Source organism: Chinchilla lanigera, unplaced genomic scaffold (assembly GCF_000276665.1).
Source record: "Chinchilla lanigera isolate Chin_1 unplaced genomic scaffold, ChiLan1.0 scaffold00144, whole genome shotgun sequence".
Lineage (NCBI taxonomy): Eukaryota > Metazoa > Chordata > Mammalia > Rodentia > Chinchillidae > Chinchilla > Chinchilla lanigera.
In genome coordinates this window covers 760,684-787,352 of record NW_004955545.1, presented here as the reverse complement: position 1 = coordinate 787,352, position 26,669 = coordinate 760,684, and the positions used below count along the sequence as shown (strand labels likewise).

The 26,669-nt window shown below is 40.9% G+C and overlaps 2 protein-coding genes across 24 annotated transcripts in view; one reads left to right on the top strand and one right to left on the bottom strand.

Annotated features, from left to right (window-relative positions):
- Positions 1–20,088, bottom strand: part of Ubap2l (ubiquitin associated protein 2-like) — a 48,368-nt gene extending 28,280 nt beyond the window's left edge. For 9 of the 22 annotated variants that reach the window (XM_013508252.1, XM_013508257.1, XM_005411483.2 and 6 more), the window contains exons 1-10: positions 19,223–19,295; positions 14,576–14,705; positions 13,077–13,154; positions 12,728–12,838; positions 7,454–7,655; positions 6,979–7,074; positions 6,189–6,234; positions 5,755–5,867; positions 3,572–3,631; positions 1,207–1,259 (exon numbers count right to left, since the gene is read on the bottom strand). In XM_013508252.1, the coding sequence (XP_013363706.1) occupies positions 1,207–1,259; positions 3,572–3,631; positions 5,755–5,867; positions 6,189–6,234; positions 6,979–7,074; positions 7,454–7,655; positions 12,728–12,838; positions 13,077–13,154; positions 14,576–14,665 (849 nt within the window). In that variant the 5' untranslated portion in view covers positions 14,666–14,705; positions 19,223–19,295. Of the gene's footprint in view, positions 1–1,206; positions 1,260–3,571; positions 3,632–5,754; positions 5,868–6,188; positions 6,235–6,978; positions 7,075–7,453; positions 7,656–12,727; positions 12,839–13,076; positions 13,155–14,575; positions 14,706–18,879; positions 18,979–19,222; positions 19,390–20,007 lie in introns of those variants that run through there. The other 13 variants (XM_013508260.1, XM_013508256.1, XM_013508258.1 and 10 more) reach the window with 6 other exon arrangements.
- Positions 19,552–26,496, top strand: LOC102008353 (chromosome unknown open reading frame, human C1orf43). 2 transcript variants are annotated; one of them, XM_005411507.2, is made up of 7 exons: positions 19,555–19,910; positions 20,300–20,401; positions 22,714–22,831; positions 23,038–23,091; positions 23,842–24,008; positions 24,093–24,151; positions 25,960–26,496. In XM_005411507.2, exons 1-7 carry the CDS (start codon positions 19,845–19,847, stop codon positions 26,153–26,155), a joined length of 762 nt encoding a protein of 253 aa, XP_005411564.1. In that variant the 5' UTR covers positions 19,555–19,844; the 3' UTR covers positions 26,156–26,496. The 2 variants fall into 2 exon arrangements, with proteins under 2 accessions (XP_005411565.1, XP_005411564.1); XM_005411508.2 differs by lacking the exon at positions 20,300–20,401 and having other exon boundaries at positions 19,552–19,910.
- The last annotated feature ends 173 nt before the right edge of the window (positions 26,497–26,669 follow it).

Below are 26,669 nucleotides of genomic sequence, written 5' to 3'. Positions count from 1 at the left end.
GTAAATACAGGAAAGCAGATTTTAAAATGTTAAAACACGAACTTACCCATAATAACTGAAAACCATAATTCATAGTAAAAGATTAACTGTGACAAGGAATCAAAAAAATTACTTTACTCAAGTACAGTGGTACCCTGGTTCACGAACTTAATTCTTTCCATGGTTCTCATCACAAACTGAATTGGACGAGAACCAAATCCAATTGAATGGTTAGGTTCAATGTTGACCTTACAGGGAAATTCAATTCAGTTCTTGTCCAATTCAGTTTGCAATCAGAATCATGGAAAGAATTAAGTCTGTGAATTGAGGAATGACTATAATACTCAAGGAAATTCACATAGCTGGTTTCTATGTCACTCATTTACACAATTTCCAAGCTGAGTCAAGCTAGTGGATAGCAAATTCTACACATATTCATCTCAATTAAAATTACAAAGTTGGGCCTCAAGTAAATAAATGGGTTTTAGAGCCAACCAAATTGCAAGCTTCAAGATTTGGTACCATAATTCTTTCTATGCACTCTCAATCCATTATAGGACCTTACACCAAATAACGGAATAGCTCTAAGTAGTCAGGTGCTATTAGCAACTGTCAATACTCTACCTGCCTAACTAGTTCTGGTGTCTTACCCAACCACCATCTCTTCCTGGAATAAATTTCAGGAAATCATGCAGTCAGTCATAGGTGGGGCTTTTTCAGAGGATTCAGAGTAGGTGACTGATCTATGGTGCATGCTAGGATTAAGGACGCTAGGATTATGGGTGGGAGATTACTGATTGGTTTGACACTACCCTAATCCCAGTAGCCTAGATAGAATACAAAAGGGGTCGGGAAAAAAACTGCTCAGCTCCCTCCCTTGCTTTGCTACCTTCTTACCGCCATGAAGAGTTCCATTCTCTGTGATGCCTTCTCTGCCATGCTCTCCTGCCTTGGAACCAGCTGATTATGGACGGAAATCTCTCAAACTGTGAGCTAAATAAACCTTTGCTCCCTTAACTTATGGTGTTGGGTGTTTTGCCTCAAGCAATGAGAAAAGTAACTAAGAGAATATGTGAACTGTTCTGGCTCAGAACACTATTTTGGATATAAAAGTTCTGAGTCAGAATCTTAAGGGCACATTTCAAAGGGCAGAAACATATATTTTCTATCTCTAAACATCACTTAGGGATAGAAGGCACTAATGAGGAATAACCTGGAAATACCTACATCTTCATTCCAATCTTCAGTTCCCCACTCCTCTGTTGCAGCCCTCCATGCACCTGAGAATAAAGGAAAAACAGAAAAATGATTTTAAGTATCACTACAAAATATGTATAGAACACTAATACATTAACATTTCCCACAGCCAAAAGTATGACCAGAATATAGTAATCAGGAGTTCATAGACTTCAGAGGTAACTCTGGAGCAACAGAGTTTTATTAAGATTATGATTGCAAAGCTACTTTTACTTTATATTCTTATAGAGTTGTACCTGGATGGGAAAAGGAGAGGTAGAAAGGATGAGGCAGAGAGACAGACACAGAAGTACACAACACACACACACATACACACACACACACACACAAGAGAGACAGACACAGAAGTACACAACACACACACACATACACACACACACACACACACCCATCTCAATGCTCTAGGCATTATCTTTAAGGTCCTTAATTCTAACTTAATAGTCAATTCAGTGAAACAGTAGCCAATTCAAACCAGAACATGCACACTACATCTATGTATTTGGTGTAAAACAAAAAACCCGCAGGCAGTCCCAAAAGGGATGGCAGCAGTGGTAGAGAAACATAAATGCTTGGCACATGATGGTCAGTGACAGAGCAGTAATAAAGAATTGGTTTGAAAGCCAAATTGAGGACACGGAGAAATACCTGCAATTGGAACTGAATAAAAAATACAGTTTGCAGAAGTCAAATTCATAGATCTTAAATGGTTTAACTAGATAACTACATAGAAAGCTCCACAGACTTTTTCTTTTTTTGGAAGATATTGGACAAGATTGAAGAATCAAATATGAACAGCAATTCTCACACTATTCCTTCTCACACAGAACATGAAATCTGCCCTGCCAAAGTCATGGTACTAACAGAGGTGTACAGTTTTATAGGAAAAGTTCACTGGCAATCAAGCCACTTTCCACATTCCCTTTTGTTTCACGTATACATACAACTTCAGGAAGAAAAAAATGCTCTTAAGGAATTTAAGTGAGAATTTTTATGAGAACCAAGTTATTCCCTATAACCAAAAGATCACATAGTAATAACTTATTTAGAGCAGGAACAGTAACAGTCCTTATTTTCTTCTCTAGAACAACAGTATATTGAGTAACTTTTAAAGCCTTCTCTTCAAAATAAGGAAGCTTCTCGTAAGAGTGAAAGTCAGGTCAGGCATGGTGGTATACCCCTGTAATCCTAGCACTTGGGAGGCTGAGGCAAGAAGATTGCCTCAAGTTCAAGGCTATCTAACTACCTAATGAGAACCTGTCTCTAAAACATTAATAATAATGATAAATTTTTCTAAAAGTTTAGGGCTGGGGATTTAGCTCAGTGGCATAAGCATCTGCCTGGCAAGCACAAGCTCCTGAGTTTGATTCTTGGTACCAAAAAAAAAAAAAAAAAAAAATTAGGCTGAAAGTCTTTCAAGTATTTCATTGTCACTAAAAATATTTTAACATTTAAAAAACCTACCTGAAATGCTTCTAAAATTTAATAATAAAATTTAATTTAATAATAACAAACATTTAATAATGAAAAATCTTTGAAAATACATCCATTGTAATGATTTTCCCAGGAAAACCTTAAAACTGAACCAGGAAAATTCCAAACCACTAAATAATGACAATGGCCTTCAAAACCAAAGTCTAATCTATGCTAGACAAGTTCCAAGCTACATTCTTCTTCCTTCCCAGTGATGCCATTCTTTTTCCTCATTGACATCCATTACATCCTGAATAAATGAACTGCAAAATTAGTTAGCTCTACTACACAATCCAGTTAGATTATGATCTAACAGATTATCTAATCTAGACACTTTATGCAAGAATTTCCTTACTGCATGCCAGTGTGGTGGCCCACGCCTGTAATCCCAGCACTTGCGTAGCTGAGGCAGGAGGACTGCTGTGAGTTCAAGGCCAGCCTGGGCTACAAAGTGAGTTCAAAACCAGCCTGAATCGCATAGTGAGACCCTGTCTCAAAAAAGGCAAAAAAAAAAAATTCCTTACTGCACTCTGGTGAGTTAGCCTGAGACAGAAAGGAAGAACCTAGATACCTTCTTTCCTACTTTCCTATACAAGAAGTATGGTTGTGGCTGAGGGTGCTGTTGAAAAAGGAATAGTAAGATGGAAATGCTCCAAAAACAGAATAAGGTTTCTATTCCCTCAGCATAAAGCATAATGTACATGCCAAATACTCATTTAATGAACAAGTTTTGAAGAAGGAAAAGTGGGCAGAGGAAATAAAAGAAAAAGCAGAAAGTTAGAAAAATTACATATCCACAGATATTTCCATTCATAAAAATCTTTAAAAAAAATCCGGGGCAATTAGGCGCCTGGATGTATCATACCAGGAGCAGTCTCAAATTTTCGGGGATAATTTGACCCCTCAACCCCAATGAAATCAAGTCCTGAAACAAAAAAGAAAAGAAAAGAAAAAACAACCAGTGAAATTTTGCATTTAAATGAGAATGTCTGCCCCCAACACATAGTTCCCATTGTACCTGTGGATATTTAAGGGTAGGTTTGAATTTACTTTTAACTTTAAAAAGGGAACTGAAGTTGGCTATTACAAAAACACAAAAAGATACTACACATGAAGGTAGGTCACATCCTGAAGTAACATGTAACACTTTCACAACTAACATCATGTATAATCTCATTCAGTCACATACCACTGATTTCTGATTCCAGACTTCCAAAATCTGCTTCCTTTTTTACTCAGTAGAATTAAATATTCACTTCACCATTCCCTATTTTTTCCAACCAAATCCTTGTTGCAGACAGCTAAGGCTAAAGACTAAGACAATATATCCAATTTTCTATCCCTAATCAAAAATAAATCCTTTAATTTCTATCATCTTTTCTGCCAAAATTAAAAAGCCAAGAACTACAACTCAAAAATACTAACTTTTGATATTGAGACTGCTACCATTGCTTCTATAGACATGAAGAAATGAAATGAATGAAGAACAATTCTAGTGCCTCTAAAGCAGAGTAAGTTAAAATAAACAGAGCATTTCTTAGCCAAATGGTAGAAAAATTTAATAAGATATCTATCTTGTCAATACTTCAACTTTACTCTCCACCCATGGGAAATATTAAAAGTGAGTTTATGAGCCAGGTGTGGTGGCACATGCCTGTAATCCTGGCACTCGGGAGGCTGAGACAAGAGGATTGCTTTGAGTTCGAGGCCAGTTTAGGATATAAAGTGAGTTCAAGGCCAGCCTGAACTGCATAGTGAAACCCTGTTTCAAAAAGAGCAAAAAAAAGTTTGAGAGATAACCACTTGGTAAACAGAAGGCAGGCAACACTCAGGACCTTCAGTATAGTATTACGTGTACTATAGATGCGAAGCTGTGTCAGCCTATCCTAAAACTCCCAGAAATAAAGATCACTGGTGTCCAAAAGGGAACCAAGCAAACTGAAGGGGCTACAGTATCAAAGAACCTATTTCAGGCCCTCCAATTAATCCAGATCCCTTTAAAAAAAGAAAAGCTCAGGCCTAGACAGAGATGTTCTCACAGCACTGAAGAGCCCAGAGGCTGCCTTTACTAAAAGGATCACATGTATCTCTTACCCCAAACACATCCTAGTCTATCCTGCAGCCTATGTCCCTAAACATCTATACCCTACCTAGATGCTGGCACCAGAGCCAGCAAACAAACAAAAATCAGTTTTATTCAAATCCCATAATATTCTAGCATACCAGGACAGGCTCGTAACAGAATGCTAGGCAGGCTAGAGCTTTCCTTTTTACTCAAATATTTAGATTTCTCAAAAATGAAAGGGGGAAAAAGGTATTTCTATCTCTGTACCAGAAAACAAATCAACAATATGGACTTGGATTCTGGACCCTATTCATTTCTACAAGCAGTAGCTTAATTGACTGATTCTGGGTATCTTTCAAAAGGCAAAGTTACTATAAAAAAAACACTATGAAATATAGTATTTGAAGCTAACAGCAGCTACATTGTATAACTGGAAAGAGTACAAGATTTTAAGAGCCAAACAATTTTGAATTCAAATACTAACAAATTTGTAACTTCCCTTTCACTCATACTTTTGTCATCAGGAAAGTGACAATAAAATAGTAATGAAAGCCAGGATGGTGGCACACATTCGTAATCCTAGCACTCGGGAGGCTGAAGCATGAAGATCGCCATGAATTTGAGGCCAGTCTGAACTACATAGTGAGACCTGTCTCAAGAAATCAAAACCAAAACTAAAAAATAGTGATGAAGATAGTATGAAATAATCCATACTGTGTGCTTATAAGAATATAGCAATTAACCAGTACACACAGTACTTTAATTGATTCAATTCTCCGTTTATCTCTGTATCCAAATGCTATTCCTCTACTTTTAAAATGTAACTTTAACAAAATTATTTCCTACACTGGGGGTGTAGGTCAGTGGTAGAACACTTGCCTGGAATACACAAGACCCTGGGTTCAATTCCCAGCACCAAAAATATAAAATAATAATAATAATTTCCCTAATTCCCAGTCAAGAAATGAATAATAAACACTCACTCGTCCCATCATCTGGTTCAAAGTGGCCAGTATTGTTCCATGTATTGCCGCTACTATTGCCATAGTTATCATCAGTATTGGCTGGCTCGGCATAATCAGCTGGGTTAAAAGTTCTGAAAAAAATAAAGCTTGAAAGTATCTCTGACCACTAAGCAGCTTCAGCAAATATTCACTCAAAGAAAACAATCAGAATCTTGACTATCTGCTTTCTAATACAAAATGACCATCCCCATTCTGTAACCCTATATGCTGCCTACTTTTCTTTTTTATCAGCCTATCCAAAATGTCATGGCATATGACAAATGAGCCCTAACTCTATATATTTTTCTGCTTAAATACTCTAGGATTCATTTTGATCACACTTCGTTGAAGCTATGTATCTTGATTCTTAGAGGGGGGAAAAAAATTAAAGTCTCTGGACTAACAGAACTTACCCCATTCCTTGAGCAGAAAACCTTCCCCCTCGCCTACCAGAGCCTCCTAAGGAGAAGGAGAGAGAAATATTTTAGCAGCTGATGTGAAACCACCTTGCCAGCTGAGGCAGCTCTGGAATAGTTTAGTGGTTAGTACAGTGCTTGATGGTCTTGCAGTACCATCCAGGCCATCAGTTAATATAACAGAGTAGGACAATCATTACTCCTGACAGATTGTTCCTTTGCTGCTCAAACTGCTGGGTGGTCAAGCAAATACAATAACAACAACAGTAAAGATGAGTGTTGACATCTACATTCTTTCCCATTCTCCATTTCAGCTGTCTCTAGTATATCCATGACACCTCAACAATTTAGGTAGTAACCAAACTCCATACTAACTGATTTTAAATAAAGCAGACTTAGAGAACCAAAGAGTAACCTGCCCCTACCAGGCACGGTACTGCACACCTGCAATCTCAGCACTCTGGAAGGCTGAAGCAAGCAAACAGCAAGTTGAGCCCCAGTCTGGGCACTTTAATGACTTAGCAAGACCCTGGCTCAAAAATAGATAGGTAGGTAGGTAGGTAGGTATGCTAGGGATGGAGCTCAGTGTGAAGACCCTGGGTTTAATCTCCATAAAATGAATAAATATTAAAAATAAAATGGGCTGGAGGAAAAAAAGGGCTGGGTATGAGGCTCAGTGTGAAGGCCCATGGTTCAAGCTCCAGTACCACCAAAACAAATCAAAACAACACAACACAACACAACACAACCTGCCTATAAATAATTCATCCTCCCAAAAACTGATCACCTCTGCCTCGGCCACGACCTCTTCTGCCTCTTTCTGTGCCTCTTCCAGAAGGTCCTCCACTCTTGGTGCCATCCAATCCGTTTTCCTGACCCCGAACTGTAATACAAATAAACAAAACACATGACCAGACCAAAGTCAATAGAATATACATAAATGTATACAGACCATCCAATATAGTGTTAGGGAGACAAAAAACCAAGAGACTATGAGCTGGAAGTACAGGATATAAGGGCTACTCAGTGAATGGTGACAAGCCACTGTAACATTTAACTGTAAACTGTACATAAAATAACTTCACAAATGACTACAAAGTTAATTTTATGCCAGCCTAGTGACTGTTGCTAAAAAAGGATATACACAAAAGATGCTAAGGTCTCGTAACAGATGAAGGCGAGAAAAGCAAAAGGTGACACAATGATTCCTGGGTCCTGCCTAGCAGGCCCTGACACAACCCTGGAATCTTGACATTACTGACCCACAGCTGGTTTTGATAAAGCCCCATGCATACACTCTCGTCCACGGCTGGCACCTCTCCCCCGTCTTGGTGGCCCACCACGTCGTCGACTATAGTCTCTGTCCCGGTCTCGATTTTCTTTGCCTTCCTCATTGGATTCCGCCTGGCCACCATCCTTCTGTCCTGAGACTCCTTTCTTCTTCCCAACCATCTCCCAAGAATGCTAAAGGGCAGTAGAAAAAACATGTCTAATCAATATGGACTGTCATGAGATGAAAGGTGGGACTAATTTATTCTCTCAGCATCTCAATACCCACACTTGTCGGTTTTGTTTTGTTTGCAGTACCAGGAATTGAAACCCAGGGTCTTCACACTGAGCTACATTTCTAGCCCTTTTCATTGCCCTTTTCATTTTCTGAGACAAGGTCCTAAGTGGTCCAGGCTGTACTCAAACACAGTATCTCCTGCCTCAGCCTCCCAGAGGGCTAGGATTATAGGAGTGCACTTTCACACACATCAATATCTACATTTAAGACACTTTCGTTAGTTTAATTTTCTGTTTAATGGAAGATACAGCACCTAAAATCAAATATTATATCGGTCTGTCAAAATTTAAGATTTTTTTTGAGGCAGTGCTTACCCAGGCCAGGTGTGGTGGCACATGCCTGTAATCCTAACTTCCTTAAACATGATGGCACACGCCTAACTTCCTTAAACACTCAATCTAGGTTTTACTCACTGTATGTGAAGTCCTTTGTACTTCAAAAATGGATACAATCCAATTTAACTTTCCCCAGGCAGAATACAGTCAGGCATCTTTTAATGACAAGAATACTTTTGAGAAAAATGAGACTATTTCACCACTGTGCAAACATCACAACAGCACTTTCACAAACTTGCATGGTAAAACCTGACCGAACACTGTTAAGCACAATGTGACTACACATATACACATATGAGTACATACGTACACATGGAGTCTGCCAAAAGAATCTGTACCATTTCAGGAAAATAGAAACAGCGTGATTTTTTTTCAACACATTGTGTTACCCTCATATGGGGATCCCTTTCCTGTATCACAGAAAACCCACCACAATGCCAGCCCTTATGAAGACATTGAAAATGCATGTGCAGCAATCTCAAAGACCAAAGTTACCCAAGCAGCAGTGTGCTGTACTAATAAGGATCTAAAAGCTAAAGGCTACCACTTTGAGCACCTCCTGTAATTGTAGAGGCCAAAGATAACTCGTATTAATCTCATATTGTCTCAATAAATTTAGTATTAAAACATTTATACAAGTTTTTCTTTTCCTAAAGTGTGTACACATTTTTTTCTCTTTTTTGCTAGACTCTATATATACCATTCCAAACTGCAGGAGGGAAAATTTGTGGTAAGAAAAATAAGCTAGCTGCTGGGGATGGTGGCTCACATCTATAATTCCAGCACTCGGGAATTTGGAGTAGGAGGATTGCTGTGAGTTCAAGGCCAGCCCTGGCTACATAATGAGTTCAAGGCCAGTCTGAACTACATAGTGAAACCCTGTCTCAAACAAAACAAAACAAAACAAAACAAAACAAAACAAAACAAAACAAAACATAGTTCAAGGCCAGACTGAACTACATAGTGAGAACCTGTAACAAAACAAAACAAAACACAAAACAAGCTAATTCACAGAACCAGACAATAGTAAAGGTTACTGTGGTTTGGAAAAAGGAAGGAACGAGGAGTTACTGTGGGTTTTTTTGTTTGGTTTTTTTTTTTTTTTTGGTACCAGGAATCAAACTCACGACCTTGCACTTGCCGAGCAGGTTCTGTGCCACTGAGCTAAATCCCCAGCCCCAAGGAGTTACTGTTTAATGCATATATAATTCCTATTTAGAATGATACACAAGTTCTTGAAATAGTGGTGACGGTTACACATACTGTGAATATACCTAATGTCACTGAATTAAACAAAACAATGGTAAAGCCTACGTGTATTTTTCCACAGAAAGAAAGAAAGAAAGAAAGAAAGAAAGAAAGAAAGAAAGAAAGAAAGAAAGAAAAAATGATTTTAAGCTTAAAAGAAAGGTAAATATATGACTGGGGAAACAGCTTAATGGTAGAACACATGCAAGGTCCTGGTTCAATCCCCAAAAGTAAAGTTACAATAAAATCACATCATTCAAATAAAAAAAAAAAAAATCTATCAACATGTTCTGAAGAATATGATAGTTTACTAAAATAATACAGTAAGGCCAGGCATGGTGGCACACGCCTATAATCCCAGCATTAGGAAGGCTGGGGCAGGAGGACTGCTACAAGTTTAAGCCAGCCTGAGCTGCACAGTGAAACCTTGTCTTAAAAAGGTTAAATAAACAAATAAATGCAGTAATTTTTAAACATTTTATTGAGACAGGGTTTCACTATGTTGTTGAGGCTGGCCCTGAACTCACTATGTAGCCCAGGTTGTTGGCCTTCAACTCTTAGAAATCCTGCCTCAGCCTCCTGAGTGCTGGGATTACAGGCATGCACCATCACACTCAGCTAGTAATATAGTGATATTTTTTTTAAAAGATTAAATATCCAACCCAAGTGTAATGGCACCCACCTGTAATCCCAGCACTCAGGAGGCTGAGGCAGGAAGATTGCCACAAGTTTGAGGCCAGCCTGGGCTACACAGCAAGTTCAAGGACAGCCTGAACTACACAGCCAGATGCTATCTCAATAAATAAATAAATAATATACCTAGAACTTAGCAGTTCCCTGCTACCCAATCTTCAATCCAAATTTGTTTCACATTACAGTTAGGTATCATTTGATGCTCACAATAGCTTCAATTTATAAAATATAAAAACCCGATAGCTCAATCTGCACCAGGAGCCCAAGAAACTAGACTAAAAACAGCTTTTAAAATTTATACAAAAAAATAAAAAATAAAAAAAAATAAAATAAAATAAAACTTATCCAAGTCTGTCTCAAAACCTGGCAATTTCCAGTAACCTGTCACTTTTCTCCCTCCCCTACATACACATTACCTGCAAGAAACCAGATGGGTCCTATAAGGAAAAAGAAATTATGATCTTCCTTAAACACTGCCAGTTTTCTGATATTATCTCACCCACCTAAATCCATCCAGTGTTCCTAGCAGCTGATTTTGCTTTCCATAGGTTTAACTGCTAACTGGGTTGTTTGTGGGCTAAGCCTATATTCTTTCACTTGTTTTCTTTCCTAGTGTGGAAGGTCAGACTTAGAGCACTAAACAAGATGCTGGAAAGGGGGACAAAACATGACTTGTGCCACAAATCAAAACAAACAGAGCCAGGGATATAACTCAGTGGCACAAGTGTCTTCCTGGCAAGCACAAGGTCCTGAGTTCGATTCCTGGTACCAAAAAAAGAAAAAAAACAAAACACAGATCTTTTGAAAAGCATGAGAAGTACTACCTCCCTCTGCCCGCCTAAAAAGTTCTTGAGACTGTTCTGTAATAAACTCAAATGAACCAAGGTACTATGTATGATTGTCCCAGGCAGTGAATATTCAAATAAGCCAGTAATATAAAATGCAATCTAAAAATACAACAAAAAAATGCAATGTAAGAGTGCACATTTGAGGAAAATAATCCACGAATTTCAATTATTTTAAAAAGTTTTCTACTATGATTTCTCACATAGAAATTTATGTAAGTTTCTAAGGAAACTGACAAAGCTCCAGCATTAGCTGAAGTGATAATGCAACATCAGAAACATTCTGAAATCTACCTCAACCAAAGATCCCCCTGCATAAGTAAATCTGAAAATGATTTCAAAGCAATATACTGTTCACTTACGAAAACTAAAATTCTTGCCAGGCACAGCGGCACATGCCTATAATCTCAGCACTTTGCAAGGTTGAAGCAGCAATGTGAATGTCCTGAGTTTAAATCCTCAGTACCACAAAAAATAAAATAAAAAATAAAATTCTCTAGTAGGCCAGTAGGAACATTCCAAAGGCTAGTAAGGCAGTGTCGCTGTTCTTCAAAGAATTACAAGTTGGTAGAAAAACAAAACACACAGAAACACAATTCTCATTAAGTGAGAAAACAAAGGAAAAGCAATTTGTCTAAATTCCAGGGCAACACTGGGCGTGGTGGTACACCCCTAAAATCTCAGCACTCAGGAGACTGAGGCAGGATGATCATTGCAAGTTCCAGCCCAGGCTGTGCTACAAAGTGAGTTCAAGACCAGCTTGAACTGCCTAATGAGACCTTGTCTCAAAAAGACAAAAAATTAGCTGGGCGTGGTGGCACACACACCTATAATCCCAGCACTCCGGAGGCTGAGACAGGAAGATCGTTGCGAGTTGGAGACCAGCCTGGGCTACAAAGTGGGCTCAAGGCCAGCCTGAACTGCATAGTGAGACCCTGTCTCAAAAAGAAAAAAATATATCTATAATAATAATAATAATAATAATAATAAATTAATTAATTAACTTCAGGGCAAGCAGTCCTCTAAGGTATCTTCCATCAGCTCCTGGGTGATCACCAGGCTATAAAACTTGTTTCTTTGCTACCTCAAGAAAGTTAAGTTCAAGCAATGAAACAGTATTGTGTGATGTAAAGGTGCTATCGATGAAATGTCCTGAAGTATATATAGTTCCTGACTTTGTTCAATAAAAAAGGTTAGCAATTAAAAAGGTTACAGAAATCGTCTATGATAAGTAACCAAGTATTACCACTAATTCAGATAACCCAAGCCTTAAAAACAGCCACTAGCTCCCTGCACCCTGGAAGCTGAGGAAGGAGGACTGCTGCAAGCTCAAGGCCAGCCTGGTCTCCATAGTGAGTTCAAGGCTAGCCTGAACTACAGATTATGACCCTGTCTTTAAATTTAAAAAGTCACTAGCCTAGAATGAATATTCTAGGCTAATCAATTCATCTGCTTTCTCCTATTACTGTTATCCCCAAGAAGAGGACATATTACACATAAATTTAGAGTCTAAAACTTTTAGAAATTTATAGGAAACAATTTCAAAGAAAGCTTCCTGGTCACCTTAAAAAAAAACTCATCAGGGTTTTTTTTGGGAGAGAGGGTATTTTTTTGAGACAAGGTCTTGTTCCGTAGCTTAAGCTAACTTTCAACTCACTATGTAACCCAGGCTGGCCTTCAATTCCCAATAATTCTCCTATATCAATCAGCCTCCCAGGTGCTAGATTACAGGCATGAACCAACATACTCAGTGGAAGTTTAAGCGGATTTACCCCATTGGTATCTTTATATATTCCTAGCCTCCCAACCCAGAACCTCCATTCTGAAAATACTTTGTTAGCACTCTACCGTGTCTGGGTTTCCTTCCAGAAGAACATTGATTGCCCTGTTGACATCTCCATTGCAGTCATGCAAAGCAATCACACATTCATCCTGGTTCTTGCCTGTGATATCAATCAACTGAAAGAGAAAAAAATCAGCAACTGTCATGAACAAGCTTAGAATCCATGCAAAAGGAAACCAGGTAACGGGAAGAGATACCAGCTAAATTTGGTACATAAGGTCTAGGTCTGAATTCCAGAATATTACCCCCACACATACACAGAAAAATTCCCAAAGTCATTCAATAAAGAAAATATAATTGTGCTTACTACTGATACCTTTTCTTGAGCTTACAGCGAATTAGTGGTATACTCACTTGTTTCACTTTCTCCTCAAAGTCAGCATCATTATGGTCCGAAATCATCTGTGCAAGTCGAATTTGTTCTGCAGTGGCCTAGAAAAGTGAGAAAAGATCAAGAAAGTACAATCAAGAGGAAAGAGTTTTAAAAAGTAACAGGGATCTAAATAGTCAATTCCTACCCTCCCTACCACCTTTGTTTCTTTTTCCTTGTTACAAATGACCAAGCAGAATAGGGCATGGCAGCACGCACCTGTCATACCAGTTACTCAGGAGGGGGTAAGGCAGGAGGATTGAAAGTTCAAAGCCAGCCTGGACAACTTATCAAGACCCTGTCTCAAAACAAAATAAAAAGCCTGGGGATGTACTTCAAAAAGGCACAGTGTTTTCCTAGCATGTGCAAGGACCTGAGCCCAATCCCCAGTAATGTAAAATAAAAAACAACAACAAAACAGACCAAAAATTAAGTACTTTTAAAGATGCATAGATCAGCAAAATCACAAAAACAGAGTAAAGCTGTTAACTATTTCACTCTACAATTCCCAAAAAAGCAGGGAGCTTTTTCATCAAAGCCTGAAGGGGCTTTCATCTTGAAATTATAGCACTACTTTGAAACATTTGCCCTTTACTTGACATTAACGTGTTTGCAAAGTCATGTGTAAACCTGGTTCCTATTTCTTCAATATCCAATGCTAACCTCTTATTTTTAAGTATCGTAAGATTTAGCCCAAGATAGACTTAAGATATCTTCTGAGCAGATGTTCAAATACCAAGAATTTTACTACCCCCAACTGAGATTAAATACTAAAATTCTACTAGAAATTTACTTAGAAATACAGGTGAAAGAAAAATGGCTAAGGGGGAAAGCCTAGTCTTGCATATTCAATATATCTGACCATGGTTATATCTAAGTAATTCATTCACATTAGATAACGACCAACACAGGTTATGGAAAACAGATCACATCTAACTCAAACGTAATACTCAAGAGGTTAATTTATTCCTTATGATCTAAAACTGAGCAATGCTCTAGGGTGTCTCATTTGTTAATTCAGAAGAAACACAATGAACATGCCAGTTTCTCATGGGAAAGAAAAATTCAGATAAGGCCTCAATGAAAGCTGAAAGGAAAACAGGAGCAAAACTGCCCAGAATTTGGAAGAGGTGTCAAGGACAAAAGATGGCTAGAGAAATACCAAGGTAGGAAGTCTAAAAAAATAAGAAAGGCCTAAGAATAACAGCCCAGATGATAGAAGGAAAATGTTTTATTACAGACACAAAGCACAGGATACAAAATGAAGCACTAAATTTCATAATCGTCTTAAACAACAACAAAAAAAAGCATGCTGTATCACAGCATGACACTGACATTTATTAAGCCATAAGTAAAAAGAGGCATGAACTATTAACAAGAAACCTAAATCAATAATCCAAAGCGTAGAATGATGCCATACTGTATGGAAACCACTATAAACCAGTAAAAGTACCCATAGATCCATACCCTTTGGATTCTTTACCTGTGGTCGCTGCTTGTGCTGTGTCTGATTTTGGTTTTGAGGTTGTTCCCAGTTTCCCCGGGCTCGGTTAGTGCCCACCGATGTCATCATTTACAGTATATACAAATAACAGTATTTACAAGGTAGAATACTGAAGATTTAAAAGAAAAAAAGTTTAGGTGTTAAATATGGGTGAAATGTTTTTAACTTTTCTTTCATCTACACATTCACCAACGCTTGATTTCTTCAAAGGAACAAACCAAGAAGATTCACCTATTAAGACATGTCTCTTGATAAATTCCTTAAGGAACTACGACTGTTAATCCATTTTTGTACAAGAACTGCACAACACTGAGATGCAGCTCAGTGGCAGCACTCATTCTCTGCATGCACAAAGCCCCGGACTGGAACCCCAGCATTGCAAAAACTAAAAATGTATGAAGCATGTGTAAGTGATGGCCTTTTGTAAAAAGTCAAGAGGCATAGTTTGGTTACTAGTCCCCTTTAAGCAGGTTTTAAGATACTTAGCTATCTTTATAGCAAGCAAAACACTGTTAATAACCAAAAGTCTTCTATATAACTGAAAGTATCCAAAGTCCCTTTGACAAAAGGAAAGATAATCAACAAAGCCTGGAAACAAAAGCCTTCCAGGAAGGAGATTAATCTATACTCCAAAGAAATAACAATTTAAGATACAGCAGAGGTTAGGAATCTGCTCAGTGCTAGAATGCTTACCTAGCAAGATTTTGATTCCCAGCACCACAAAAACAAAATACAATATTCAATCTACCTAAGAAAAAAGCTTTATCTGATAAGTTGCATATGACCTCCACCACTTATGGAATGACAAGTTCAAGTCTAGCTCTTTTCTAAGTTTCACCTCCCAGCATGCTACAGGTTATCTTAAACTACAGCCTTCCACAATGCATGTAGCATAAGTGACTGTCCAGAATCTCAACTCTCTAATGGTAATTCCATACAATGCTTTTACAACTGCTCCTGTTGGTCTCATCCACACTTTCAAATAACCAGAAATGCAATTATCTCTACCACTCACCTTAATATATAGTGAATCCCAACTTTGTCCCAAACCAAATGCACCGATCACAAAATTTTACTTGGAAGGGCTTCTAAATCTGATATAATAATGCCATCCGAGATGACCTGAGTCTTTAAAGAGACCACAATAGACAGGGCTTTCTAGAAATATATTTTTTAAGATTTCTACTGAGCAAGAATCCTACTGAATTCAAGGTCCCTTCATTCGCAGTTTATTTTATAATACAATCTCAGCTGCTGTATTTAGTAAACAAAGAAATCACACATATGATAGATAGCTCAAAATAACAAGTTATGGTCTGGCGTGGTGGTGTATGCCTGTAATCCAGCACTCAGAAGGCCAAGACAGCAGGACTGACACAGGTTGGAGGCCAACGTGGGCTACACAGTGAGTTCAAGGCCAACCTGAACCGCAAAGATAAACCCTATGTCCACAAAAAGACCAAAAAAAGGTTAATTTGCATTGTTTCCTTTCTTTCCAAAGGGGATAAATTCATAATTTTGTGTTCCATGTTTAATTTTTCTCATTAACAAAAGGTTGCTTCTAAGGATACTTCTAGGTTATGCAAAAGACAGCTAGATTTTGAGGTTGGAAGGCTTCAAAAAATATATGCCAGGATTAACTATTAGGAAAATGAATTTCACCTGTTTCTTTCATGTTAAGAGAAAGCTGACGGATAAATTCTTCACCAAGATGTGTCAACAGGTTGCATGGGTCTTTGTTTTTTGATATGCTCATTAAGAATTAAGAATGCCACATTCCTTATCTCCAAGACAGACTTTTTTAAGGCAGCTTCAGTGCTAATTTTTGACTGTTATTTCTCCCCCCTACATACATGTACACACAAGACTGTAAATATTCCAAGCTGCTACAAGATTATTTGCTATACAGTAGTCCACCTTCCCAGGCTGCCACTGCAGTCAACTTTTAACATTTTACAAAAAAGTAAGTATGGTAGGCCTAGTGTGGTGGTGTGGTGGCATGTGCCTGTAATCCCAGCACTCAGAAGGCAGGAGGCAGGAGAATCGCCATGAGTTCGAGGCCAGCCTGGGCTACATAATAGAGTTCAAGGCCAGCCTGCAGTACCTTGCAATACCCTGTCCCAAAAGACAAACAGGTCCGGTGTAGTGCTGCACACCTGTAATCCCAGCACTCAGAGGTTGAGGCAGGAAGATCGTTGCGAGTTCAAGACCAGCCTGGGCTACAAAATAAGTTCAAGGCCAATCTGAACTTCATAGTGAAACCCTGTTCCAAAAAGAGTGACAAAAGAAAAAAAAAAGGGACAATCAAAAGTATTGTATTGTTTAACTATGGGCCCCTGCATCCAAATCAAGAGGGAAAGAAAAAAATCAACACTAGAAGAAAACCATTGTTTTAAAATTGACTCAAAAGATGACATTTTTAATAGTCATTTCCAACCCACCCCTGCAACTTCACAAATACTTCCTGCTTTTTATTCCATTTGTAAAATCAATTTACAAGAATTATTTTGCAAATATAAGCTGTAGAACCAGATGATAGTCCCAGTACACATATTTTATCAGACAGATATAAATATACTTGAAAGTTATCTTGAAAGACAAGAAAAAAAATCCTAATTATTCTTGCTATTAACTCCTAATACCCTCTTACAAGTGCTTTCACAGGTGTGACTATGACAATTTTACCACCTAGGTTGTAACACTGAGCAACAGGTCAAAACTAAGCGATTAGAGATGGATCACTCAAGGGCAAAGAATAGTGGCTTTTTAGTAACAAGCAGGGACAAATTTTCAGTTATCACAGTGAAGAAGAAAAATTTTGTTACTTTCTCATAAATTAAAATATTTAAGGAAGTAGAGTGAGAAGTATTGGAGACCAAGGGACTAGTGCAGGAACAAATACAAGATTCAACACGGGAGTGCCCTTGATTATATTTTGAAAACCAGCTACTTAAAAAAATAGCCAGAGAATTTTTACTGAAAAAAATAAACAACAAGTATTTATTGAGTATCTACTATGTGTCCAATACTTCATAAAATACAAAAGCATGATAGCTTGGTTGCTGCCCTCAGGGAGCTTACAATCTAATTTGAGACACAATTCAGAAACTCTGAAACTAGCCTGGGATAGGTAAGGCTTGCTACCTCTAACAGAGCAACTATTACCCTAGATGCTTTGCTGAAATGACTTCAGTGTCCCTCTCCCCACCACCTTGAATCTGCTAAGGGTACTTTCCAGTTAGGACACATTTAGCAAGGAGGGGAGTTAAAAATAAAAAACAACAGTACATTTTTAGGCCTTTCATCACTAGTTTACATGCCAGCAATACTTCCCATTCACAACGGAAACAGTCCAATCTTTAAGGACAATGGTGTAGGATCTCAAAGCAGTTTTATCAACTGATACAGAGCCAAAATGTTTTAATTCTCTAATAGTGGTTGTAACTGATACCCATCACCTCCCAGCAAACCACATCAGATAACACCAAAGCAGGACGTAGAGTGGAAGATGGATGAGGAAGGACAAAAAAAGGATTTCTTCATTTAATAATCACGGTGAGTCAAAAGCAAAAACGTTAACAATAACAAGAAAAATGCCTGTTACTGTGATGTTTTTCTTTCCATAACATCTTAGACCAGAAGTGGCTACATTTCAAGAATTGTGGAAAAGGAGCAGTCTGCTGTTTATGACACCAGTTTGCAAAGCCACGTAGGGGGTCTGTCCACAAGGTGAAGGGTCTGAAAAAAATGGAATTTCTGTCCCATTATGAGAAGAGTGAACAAATACCCCAGTGATTTAGTGACGTCTCTTAAGGGTAATACAGCCCATGGGGCCCTCCATGTCCAGCTTCCCAAATAACATAATTGTTTGAGGTACCCAAAACTACAGTATAGACAACAGGAAGCAAAAGACAGCAACAAAAATGTATTCCGCGAGCGGGGTCGGCAAGAAAGAAGGGTAATAAGAGGAGCTGACAAAGAGGCTGGAAACGAAGAGGGGACGCAAGCCCACGCGTGGAGGAGGGGAGCTCACCGCCCCCCCCCCGACGCCACATCAGGAGCCCACGGGGCCAATCGCCTCCCTACCTCCCACCCGGAACAAATTAATCCTCCGCACTCAAACTGAGGGCCACATGGGGGAGTTTGGGCAGCTCCACCCCACTGCCACCCCCCCAGCCACCCCCAAACCAGGCCGGATCCGGATCCCAGGAGGCCCGCAGAGGACTGGGCAGGGAGGAGGCCCTCTTCTCCGCGGGCACCGGCCACGGCCGAGAGAGCCCTACCTCTGGCAGGGCCCAGGCCGCGCTCGCCCGCGCTCTTTCTCGTTCTCCCCCTTCGGGTTGCAGCCGCATGGCCCCCCCCTCCGGCTGCCCCAAGCCCCGCCCCGGCCACGTTCCAAATCGAGGCCCCGGCTCTGGCGCGGCCCACTAGGCCGCGAACCCAACCATAAACAAAACCTCAGGCCGCCGACTGGGTGGGGGGGGCAGGGCTCGCACTAGAGAAGGGTGTACAGTGGCGGACACACGACGCGGGGGGCCTAGCGAGGGAGGGGGTACAGCGAGGGTAGGGGAGAAAGAAGGGAGGGCAAAGGGAGGATCGCGGATTTAAAGGGGCCGCGGACAATACCCGGCCCCGCCGCGCTGCCGCTGCCGCCGCCGCCGCCAACGCCGCTGCGCTCCCAACTTTACCTCAGTCTCCTCCACACTGACACCCCGGGCCGCGCCGCCCCTGTCACGTGATATAAGATTCCCTCCTCCCCGCCCCCTCCCTCCTTTTCCCTCTCGCGCTCGCTCTCGCGCCTTCCCCCTCCCACTTGCCTTCCTGCGTCCCCCAGCACGTGACGCAAAAAGGGCCGCGCACGCAAGCGTGCGCGCGTCCCGACGCCACGAAACACCGCGCTCCGGCTGGGCGCGTGCGCCCCGCCCCCTCCAGGGCGTCCCCGCCTCCCCGGCGTGACGCACACATGGCCTCCGCTTCCTCTTAGCGGCGTAGTTCCGCGTTTCGGCGCTCGCTGCTCCCAGGTGCCCTTGCCCGCCCGAGTCACGTGTCGGGGGAAGCGGGAAGGCGTAGTTCTCCTTTACTAGCGCCCCCATCCGCCATGTTTTCAGGCCGGGTGTGACTTAGTCTTCCCCCGTAAGGAAATGGCCGGAGAGCTCCAGGGAGCCCAGGCACCGTTCGTTCGGCGGCGCCTGGGCTGACAAGGCAGAGCAGCGGGAAACCTGAGCAGTTCTCCCCAGGGAGAGAGGCCATGGCGTCTAGCAGTAACTGGCTGTCCGGTGTGAATGTCGTGCTGGTGATGGCCTACGGGAGCCTGGTGAGGAGATTCCCCAACCCCGTTCCTGCTGTCTCGTGCGACCCAGTCGAGACCCTCCTCTTGAGCCGTTCCCTACCTTCATTCTCCACCCACTCACCTGCGCTTTTTCTGAGCTTTTTGACGCCTATCCCAGGAACACCTGGGAGCGCAGTCACAGACCCAGGCAGCCCCGCCCCTGCCGAGAACCCTCCCTCTAAGCTCTAGGGTACAGACCCCACGCGTGCTCGCTCCTGGCTTCCTGAGATCCAGCCCCATCTTTGACGGCGTTGCTCTGCCCCAAGTTCTACCCCACGCCTCCAATCCTCCGAGCCCGAGTCGGGGAACTTTGAATGAAGTCAAGCTTTCTTATAAAACTTCTAAATTAAAAGTTTTCATATCTCTTCGGACAGGTATTTGTACTGCTGTTTATTTTTGTGAAGAGACAAATAATGCGCTTTGCAATGAAATCTAGAAGGGGACCTCATGTCCCTGTGGGACACAATGCCCCCAAGGTAGGTCTTTAGTGCATGAGATAAATCTGGTTCTCCAGATCTTTTAGATACAACAGGGAGATTTCCTTTGCCTTGTAGGGATGACTTTAACTCAGGTGTTTCTGTGTCTAGTTACCCTCGGACTTTCCTTAGTAAATTAAGCAGTAACTGACAGCCACGGGACTGGCTTACCTGCTATGACACAGGATGTAGCTTACCCCAGAACTTAATTTTTCATCTGCTGAGTAAACGACTTGGATTGATGTTATCAATTCTGCTGTAAAATATTTCCCAATCCATCTTAAGTTATTTAGTTTTTTTGTTTTGTTTTATTTTAGCATGAGGCTGGAAGTGTTTACAATTAGCCCAAGAGCAACAAGAAAGAGTTGTGTTTGAAGAATTTGGACTCATTTAAGGGCCCCATTAATCATATAGTTCCGCCATACATGTTACAAATAAGCCTTAGAAAAGGAAGCAGTTTACTGGAGGACATATAAAAAGTGAATAATGGTCTCTCACCTTTGATTACACTTTAGGAAATTACCTTCCTTTCCTCTGCTTTCAGTGCCTGCAGATGAAATTTATTGCACGCCTTTTTCCTGCGTTCTCTATTTACATATCTAACTGCCTGACATTTCCACTTAGATTTCTCCTGCCACCCTTATCCTGCATTCTTCATTTTTCAGTCTCTCACTTCTCAGTTAAAGGCGCCTGCTACCTTTACCAACTTTATTTTGTATGGGTCTCACCCAGTCACTGAGAACCAGCTTCACTGGTTGAATTTTGTGGCTTTGTACATCACTGTGACTTGGTATGATCTTCATGTGGCTAGCTCATCCCTTTTTTTTTTTTTTTTTTTTTGGTTCCCCGCCCCCGTTACTGGGAATCTAACTCAGGACCTTGCGCTTGCCAGGCAGGCACTGTGCCGCTGAGCTAAATACCCAGCCCCGTTCATCCATTCTTTATAGACCTTTGCTTAAATAGTACTTCCTCAGAAGAGGAATGCTATTTCAAAGTAGGTTTATTTTCTCATAGAACTCTGATTTTTCCACATAACATTGCCACAATTTTTTATGTTTAATTGACTGTTTAAAATGTTTCTCTCTTCCACTAGACTGTAAGCTTCAGGAATAAAGGCATGCCATGCATAGTGATGCTTGCCTGTAATCCCAACACTTAGGACATTTCAGCAGGAGGGTTGTCCTGAGTTTGAGGCTAGCCTGGGCTATATAGTGAATTCAAGGCCCACTATAGTGAGTACTAGGAAGTGAGATTCTCTCAAGAAAAAAGAATGCAGGCACTTGAGCTAGAGGTGTAACTCTGTGGTAGAGCATTTGCATAGTTGTTTTTTTTGTTCTTTTTTTTTTAAAGACAAGGTTTCTCTATGCAGTTCATGCTGACCTCAAACTCACTTTGTAGGTCAGGCTGGCCTTAAACTCACAGTGATCCTCCTGTCTCAGCCTCCCGGGTGCTGGGATTGCAGGTGTGTGCCACCATTTATAAGACCCTGGTACATTCAATCCCCAGTACCACAAAAAAGAATGAAATTAGTTTTTGCCTATGTATAATGCAGCACACGTATAAAAATACTGGAGCATTGATCACAATTTTTTTTTAAACTGGTAATCCAAAAATCCACTTTAAAATGGAAATAGAGTAATATATTCTGGAGTATAATAAAAGTGCAAATAAGATAAATTCATGAACAGAAATGAGAGTCTCCAAAATATTTTGGATGAAAACTTTGCAAATGAATATGAATCTCAAAAATATGCCAAGTGAAAAAATCTAGAAGGTCATTCACAATAGTATATATACTATATAATACTGACATGAAACTAAATCTTACCTGGGGTTCAAAGGAGAAAGGCTGACTGGATAAGAGTGTAGGGATATTTTGGGGTGAAAGAAGGACTGATTGACAGACAACCAGGCATGGTGTCACACAACCATAAATCCAGCCCTCTGGGAAGCTGGGCAGAATGATCATAAATTTGAGCCTAGGCTAGGTGGTAGTGAGACTCTTGTCTCAAAAAAACAGAGGACTGGAGATGTAGCTCAGCATTGAAGGCCTTGGGTTCAATCCTCAGGACCACCACAAAAAAAGATCTAACACAGCTATATACCTTGGAGGGGTTATTAAGAATCCAACAACCTGCCCCCCATCCAAACCTATACTTACTAAACTCTTGCATTTTGCTAAGTAACTCATTGGCTACATAAGGACTTTCTCAGTTTTGTCTCAGTTGTTCACATGCTCTGCCCTAATTCCAGATTGATAGGTTGCAGCACATAAGGTAAATGATGGTGTATTCTTTTCCCTACATGCACAGGACTTGAAAGAGGAAATTGATATTCGACTGTCCAGGGTTCAGGATATCAAGTATGAACCTCAGCTCCTTGCAGATGATGATGCAAGACTGCTACAGCTGGAAACCCAGGGAAATCAAAGTATGTGGCAAGCTCTTGGAGGGGGCTTCTGTGAGGAGTGCCATAAATTCAAAATTCCTTCACTTTCAGAACTGCTAGTAGCTGTTGACAGACGTCAGTTACTCCTTAGTTTTTGTATATGTGCTAGATGCAAGGAGGCAGCATATTAGGGAGGAGCCTGGGGATCTTTGGAAGGTTATATCTGAGACTAGTCTTTTTCTCAACAGGTTGCTACAACTATCTGTACAGGATGAAAGCTCTGGATGCCATCCGTGCCTCTGGTAAGGACCAGCTGTTAGGGTCCATCCAGGGATCCTAAATTGCCTTCAGAAAAGTAATGACCCCCCACCTTAGTACATTAGGGTATTCTGCATCCCTGGGGAGCTGGAATTTCCTGGAATTTTGAGAGTGGTAGGTTACTCTTTGCCTAAGGGGATGATGGAGGCAGATTACTTCTTTTCCAAAGAATCTGGGGGGTTTTGTTTCTGATTTTTTTTTTTTTTTTTTTTTTTTTTTTAGGAATTGAACTCAATTGAACTCAGGACCTTATGCTTGCCAGGCTTGTCAGGACCTTGTACTTGCTGTGTCACTGAGCTATATCCCCAGCCTTGTTTCTGATTTTTAAGGCTCTTCTCTTGAGACCTTTAGTTTCATGAATTAGAAGACAGTAATTTAGTTTCTTTGCACAAAAGGCTGTGACTTTTGCTTTTTCATTAAACTCGAAACAGATAGTTCTTTGTTTTTCCCATTTTGTGACCACTTGTCAAGTATGCTTTGTCTCTACCAAAACATAATTTCTATCTTAAAGTTGGGATGGGTAAGAAGGCTAGTAAGAAGGATGCTAATGGTATCTTGTGCCACTGGCATAACTTACATTTGTGTGACCACTCAGGCATAACTGTATACCTCTGCTCTTAATTTTATAAGAATTTATCTCCCCTGGTTTCATTAGACCTATGTCTAACTTGGGAAATCACCTAGAAAGACTAAAAATTGGGAAAATGGGTGTCATTGTGTTGTTATCTCCTTAGAGATCCCATTTCATGCTGAAGGCCGACATCCTCGTTCCTTAATGGGCAAGAATTTCCGCTCCTACTTGCTAGATCTGCGAAACACTAGTACTCCTTTCAAGGGTGTTCGCAAGGCTCTCATTGATACCCTGCTGGATGGCTATGAGACAGCCCGCTATGGGACAGGGGTAAGCTGGATGGCCAGTTTTTCCTTCAGGATCTAAAGGGATGTGTCAGACTGTGATTCTCACTCTTCCTTTCTCTTGCTTAAGGTCTTTGGCCAGAGTGAGTACCTACGCTACCAGGAGGCCCTGAGTGAGCTGGCCACTGTGTAAGTTTGAAGAGGAACATGTTAGAGGGGCTAGTTAGAAGATTTAGAAGTACTGCACGGACCCACAATGTAATGACCTTCCTAAAGCAGTGTAAACAAAATCCGGAATGTCATAAGAGCTACCAGTTTCTAGGCTATTGCACTGTGTCTGGCCCACATTACCACATGTGCCAGGTGTGGTGGCACACACCTGTGATCCTAGAACCCTCGGAGGCTGAGGCAGGAAGATCACAGGTTTGAGCCTGAGTTGCATGGTGAAACCCTGTCTCAAAACAGAATTTCTACTATGTTCATTAAGGCTGTGTCACAGGTGACAAGGGGTATGTCTTTCCTGTCTTCTCTTTGTCACTGCAAATGAACTAGCAAAGACAAACGGTCCTAAGGAAGCCAAGTGTGGTGGCCCATGCCAGCAACCCCAACATTCTAGAGGTTGATTGCACAACAGAGTGACTGTACTTAACACTGCTGCTGTGTACTTTTTTTTTTTTTGGTGACAGGGTCTTCTGTAATGCAAGCTGGCCTTGAACTCACTGTGTAGCCCAGGCTGGTGTTCAACTCATGATAGTCCTCCTGCCTCAGCCTCCAAGCGCTGGGAGTACAGGGGTGTGCCACCACACCCAGCTCTGATGTACACATTTTTAAATGGCTAAGATGATAAATAGTATATCATGTGAATTTTATCACACTTTTTTTTTTTTTTTTTTTTAATAACTTTCTGTGGGTCAGGGCATGGGACACCTGTAATCCCACCACTCAGAAGACTGAACCAGAAGGATTACAAGTTTGAGGCCAGCCTGGGCTACACAGTGAATTCAAGGCCAGCCTGGACTACATAGCAAGCACCTGTCTCAGAAAACCTAAATAAATAAATAAATAAATACATATCTTTCTCTGGGTGTAATGGCGTAGCTCCTGTAATTGCAGCCACTCAGCAGGTTGAGGCCAAGGGTATTGCAAGTTTGCAACAAACCTGGGCAACTTAGTGAGACTCTATAAATAAAAATGAAAAGGGCTGGTGATGTAGCTCAGTGGTAGAGGACTTGCATAGCATGTATAAAACCCTCAATTCAACTTCCAGTACCATTTTTTAATTGTTTTTTTTCAACTGAGGCAGGATCTTGCTCTGCAGTTTAGGCTACCCTTTAACTCAGCGTGTAACCCAGCTGGCCTCAAATTTGCAGACATTCTCATGCCTCAGCCTCCCAAGTGCTGGGATTATAGGCGTGTACTACCATGCCCAACTCTTTCTTTAGTTTCAGTGGGGAATGTTCAGCAGGTATAGTGGAACAGTATAGGCTTTGATTTTAAGGTTTTTTTGTTTGGTTTTGTTTTTGATTTAGAGTATAGGCTTTCAAATCCGACATAGTTAGGTTTGAGTCCCCAGTCTATCACTTCCTGTGTGACTTGTTGGTCTCCTTTCCTGCAAAACCAGGTGATGCCACAGTATAGGCATACTGGGAATGCTGGTAAATTACATACCAGTAAATCACCAAGTGTCATGTCCTAATGCTAATTTTTTGTTATTTAGTTTTTAAGGGACTCTTTGGACTGAGGGTTGTTAGCTACTTACACATATTAGGTGAATTGGTAGAGTTAAAAGTTTTCTTTAACCATAGTGTAATGAAAGAAAGCTTGTTCCAGAGACAAGAACTCAGTGGGAAATTAGTTTCCCTGCTATTTCTGTGCTGTTGGATGGGACTTTAAACCATAAGATCAAACAGGACTATTTGTGGCAACATTTATGGAGTAGGATAAGCCTTGAATTCTAATCTAGTATTCTATCCATAACCGTCGTCTGTATTCTTTAGGGTCAAAGCACGAATTGGGAGCTCTCAGCGACAGCATCAGTCAGCAGCCAAAGACCTAACTCAGTCTCCTGAAGTCTCCCCTACAACCATCCAAGTAACATATCTACCCTCCAGTCAGAAGAGCAAGCGTGCCAAGCACTTCCTGGAATTAAAGAGCTTTAAGGACAACTATAACACACTGGAAAGTACTCTGTGATGGAGCAGAAGACTCGCACTGCAGATTGAGCCAGACAGTTGCCATTTGCAAGACAGGCTGCTTGCAGGGTGCGTTTGAGCCACCTGGCTCAGCAGCCAAAGCCCCTGTTCCTGAAGGGTCATTTCCGACCCTTTTCTAGTAGGCATTTTCAGAACATTAGTTCAGACTTTATTTTCCCACAGTAGCACTTTTTTCTGGATTTGAATTCATATGTCATTCTTAATGGGTTTTTGTCAGACCTTCCTTAAAATGTTTCATTTACTTTTGGCTAGAGTTCACCCACCTTTTTCCAGGCTGTTTAATCTCAAAGGTGAGAGTTGAGATGAGATATCTTCCCTGTCTTCCCCGTTGTACTCTGTTGACTGGGAACTATTTTGGGTTTGGGGTGTTTTAGAGTTATTGCTTGGTGGTGAAAGCAGATAGGAGGCCAGGTGTGGTGACTAAGTCCTGTAATCCCAGCAATCAGGAGTCTATGGCAGGAGAATTTTGAGTTCACGGGCACCCTTAGCTACCT

Coding starts and splice junctions, on each gene's coding strand:
- LOC102008353 (XM_005411507.2), top strand. CDS start 19,845: ATGGCGTCTAGCAGTAACTGGCTGTCCGGTGTGAATGTCGTGCTGGTG. Junction 22,832..23,037: donor GGAAACCCAGGGAAATCAAA/GTATGTGGCAAG, acceptor TTTTCTCAACAG/GTTGCTACAACTATCTGTAC. Junction 24,152..25,959: donor CTGAGTGAGCTGGCCACTGT/GTAAGTTTGAAG, acceptor TGTATTCTTTAG/GGTCAAAGCACGAATTGGGA.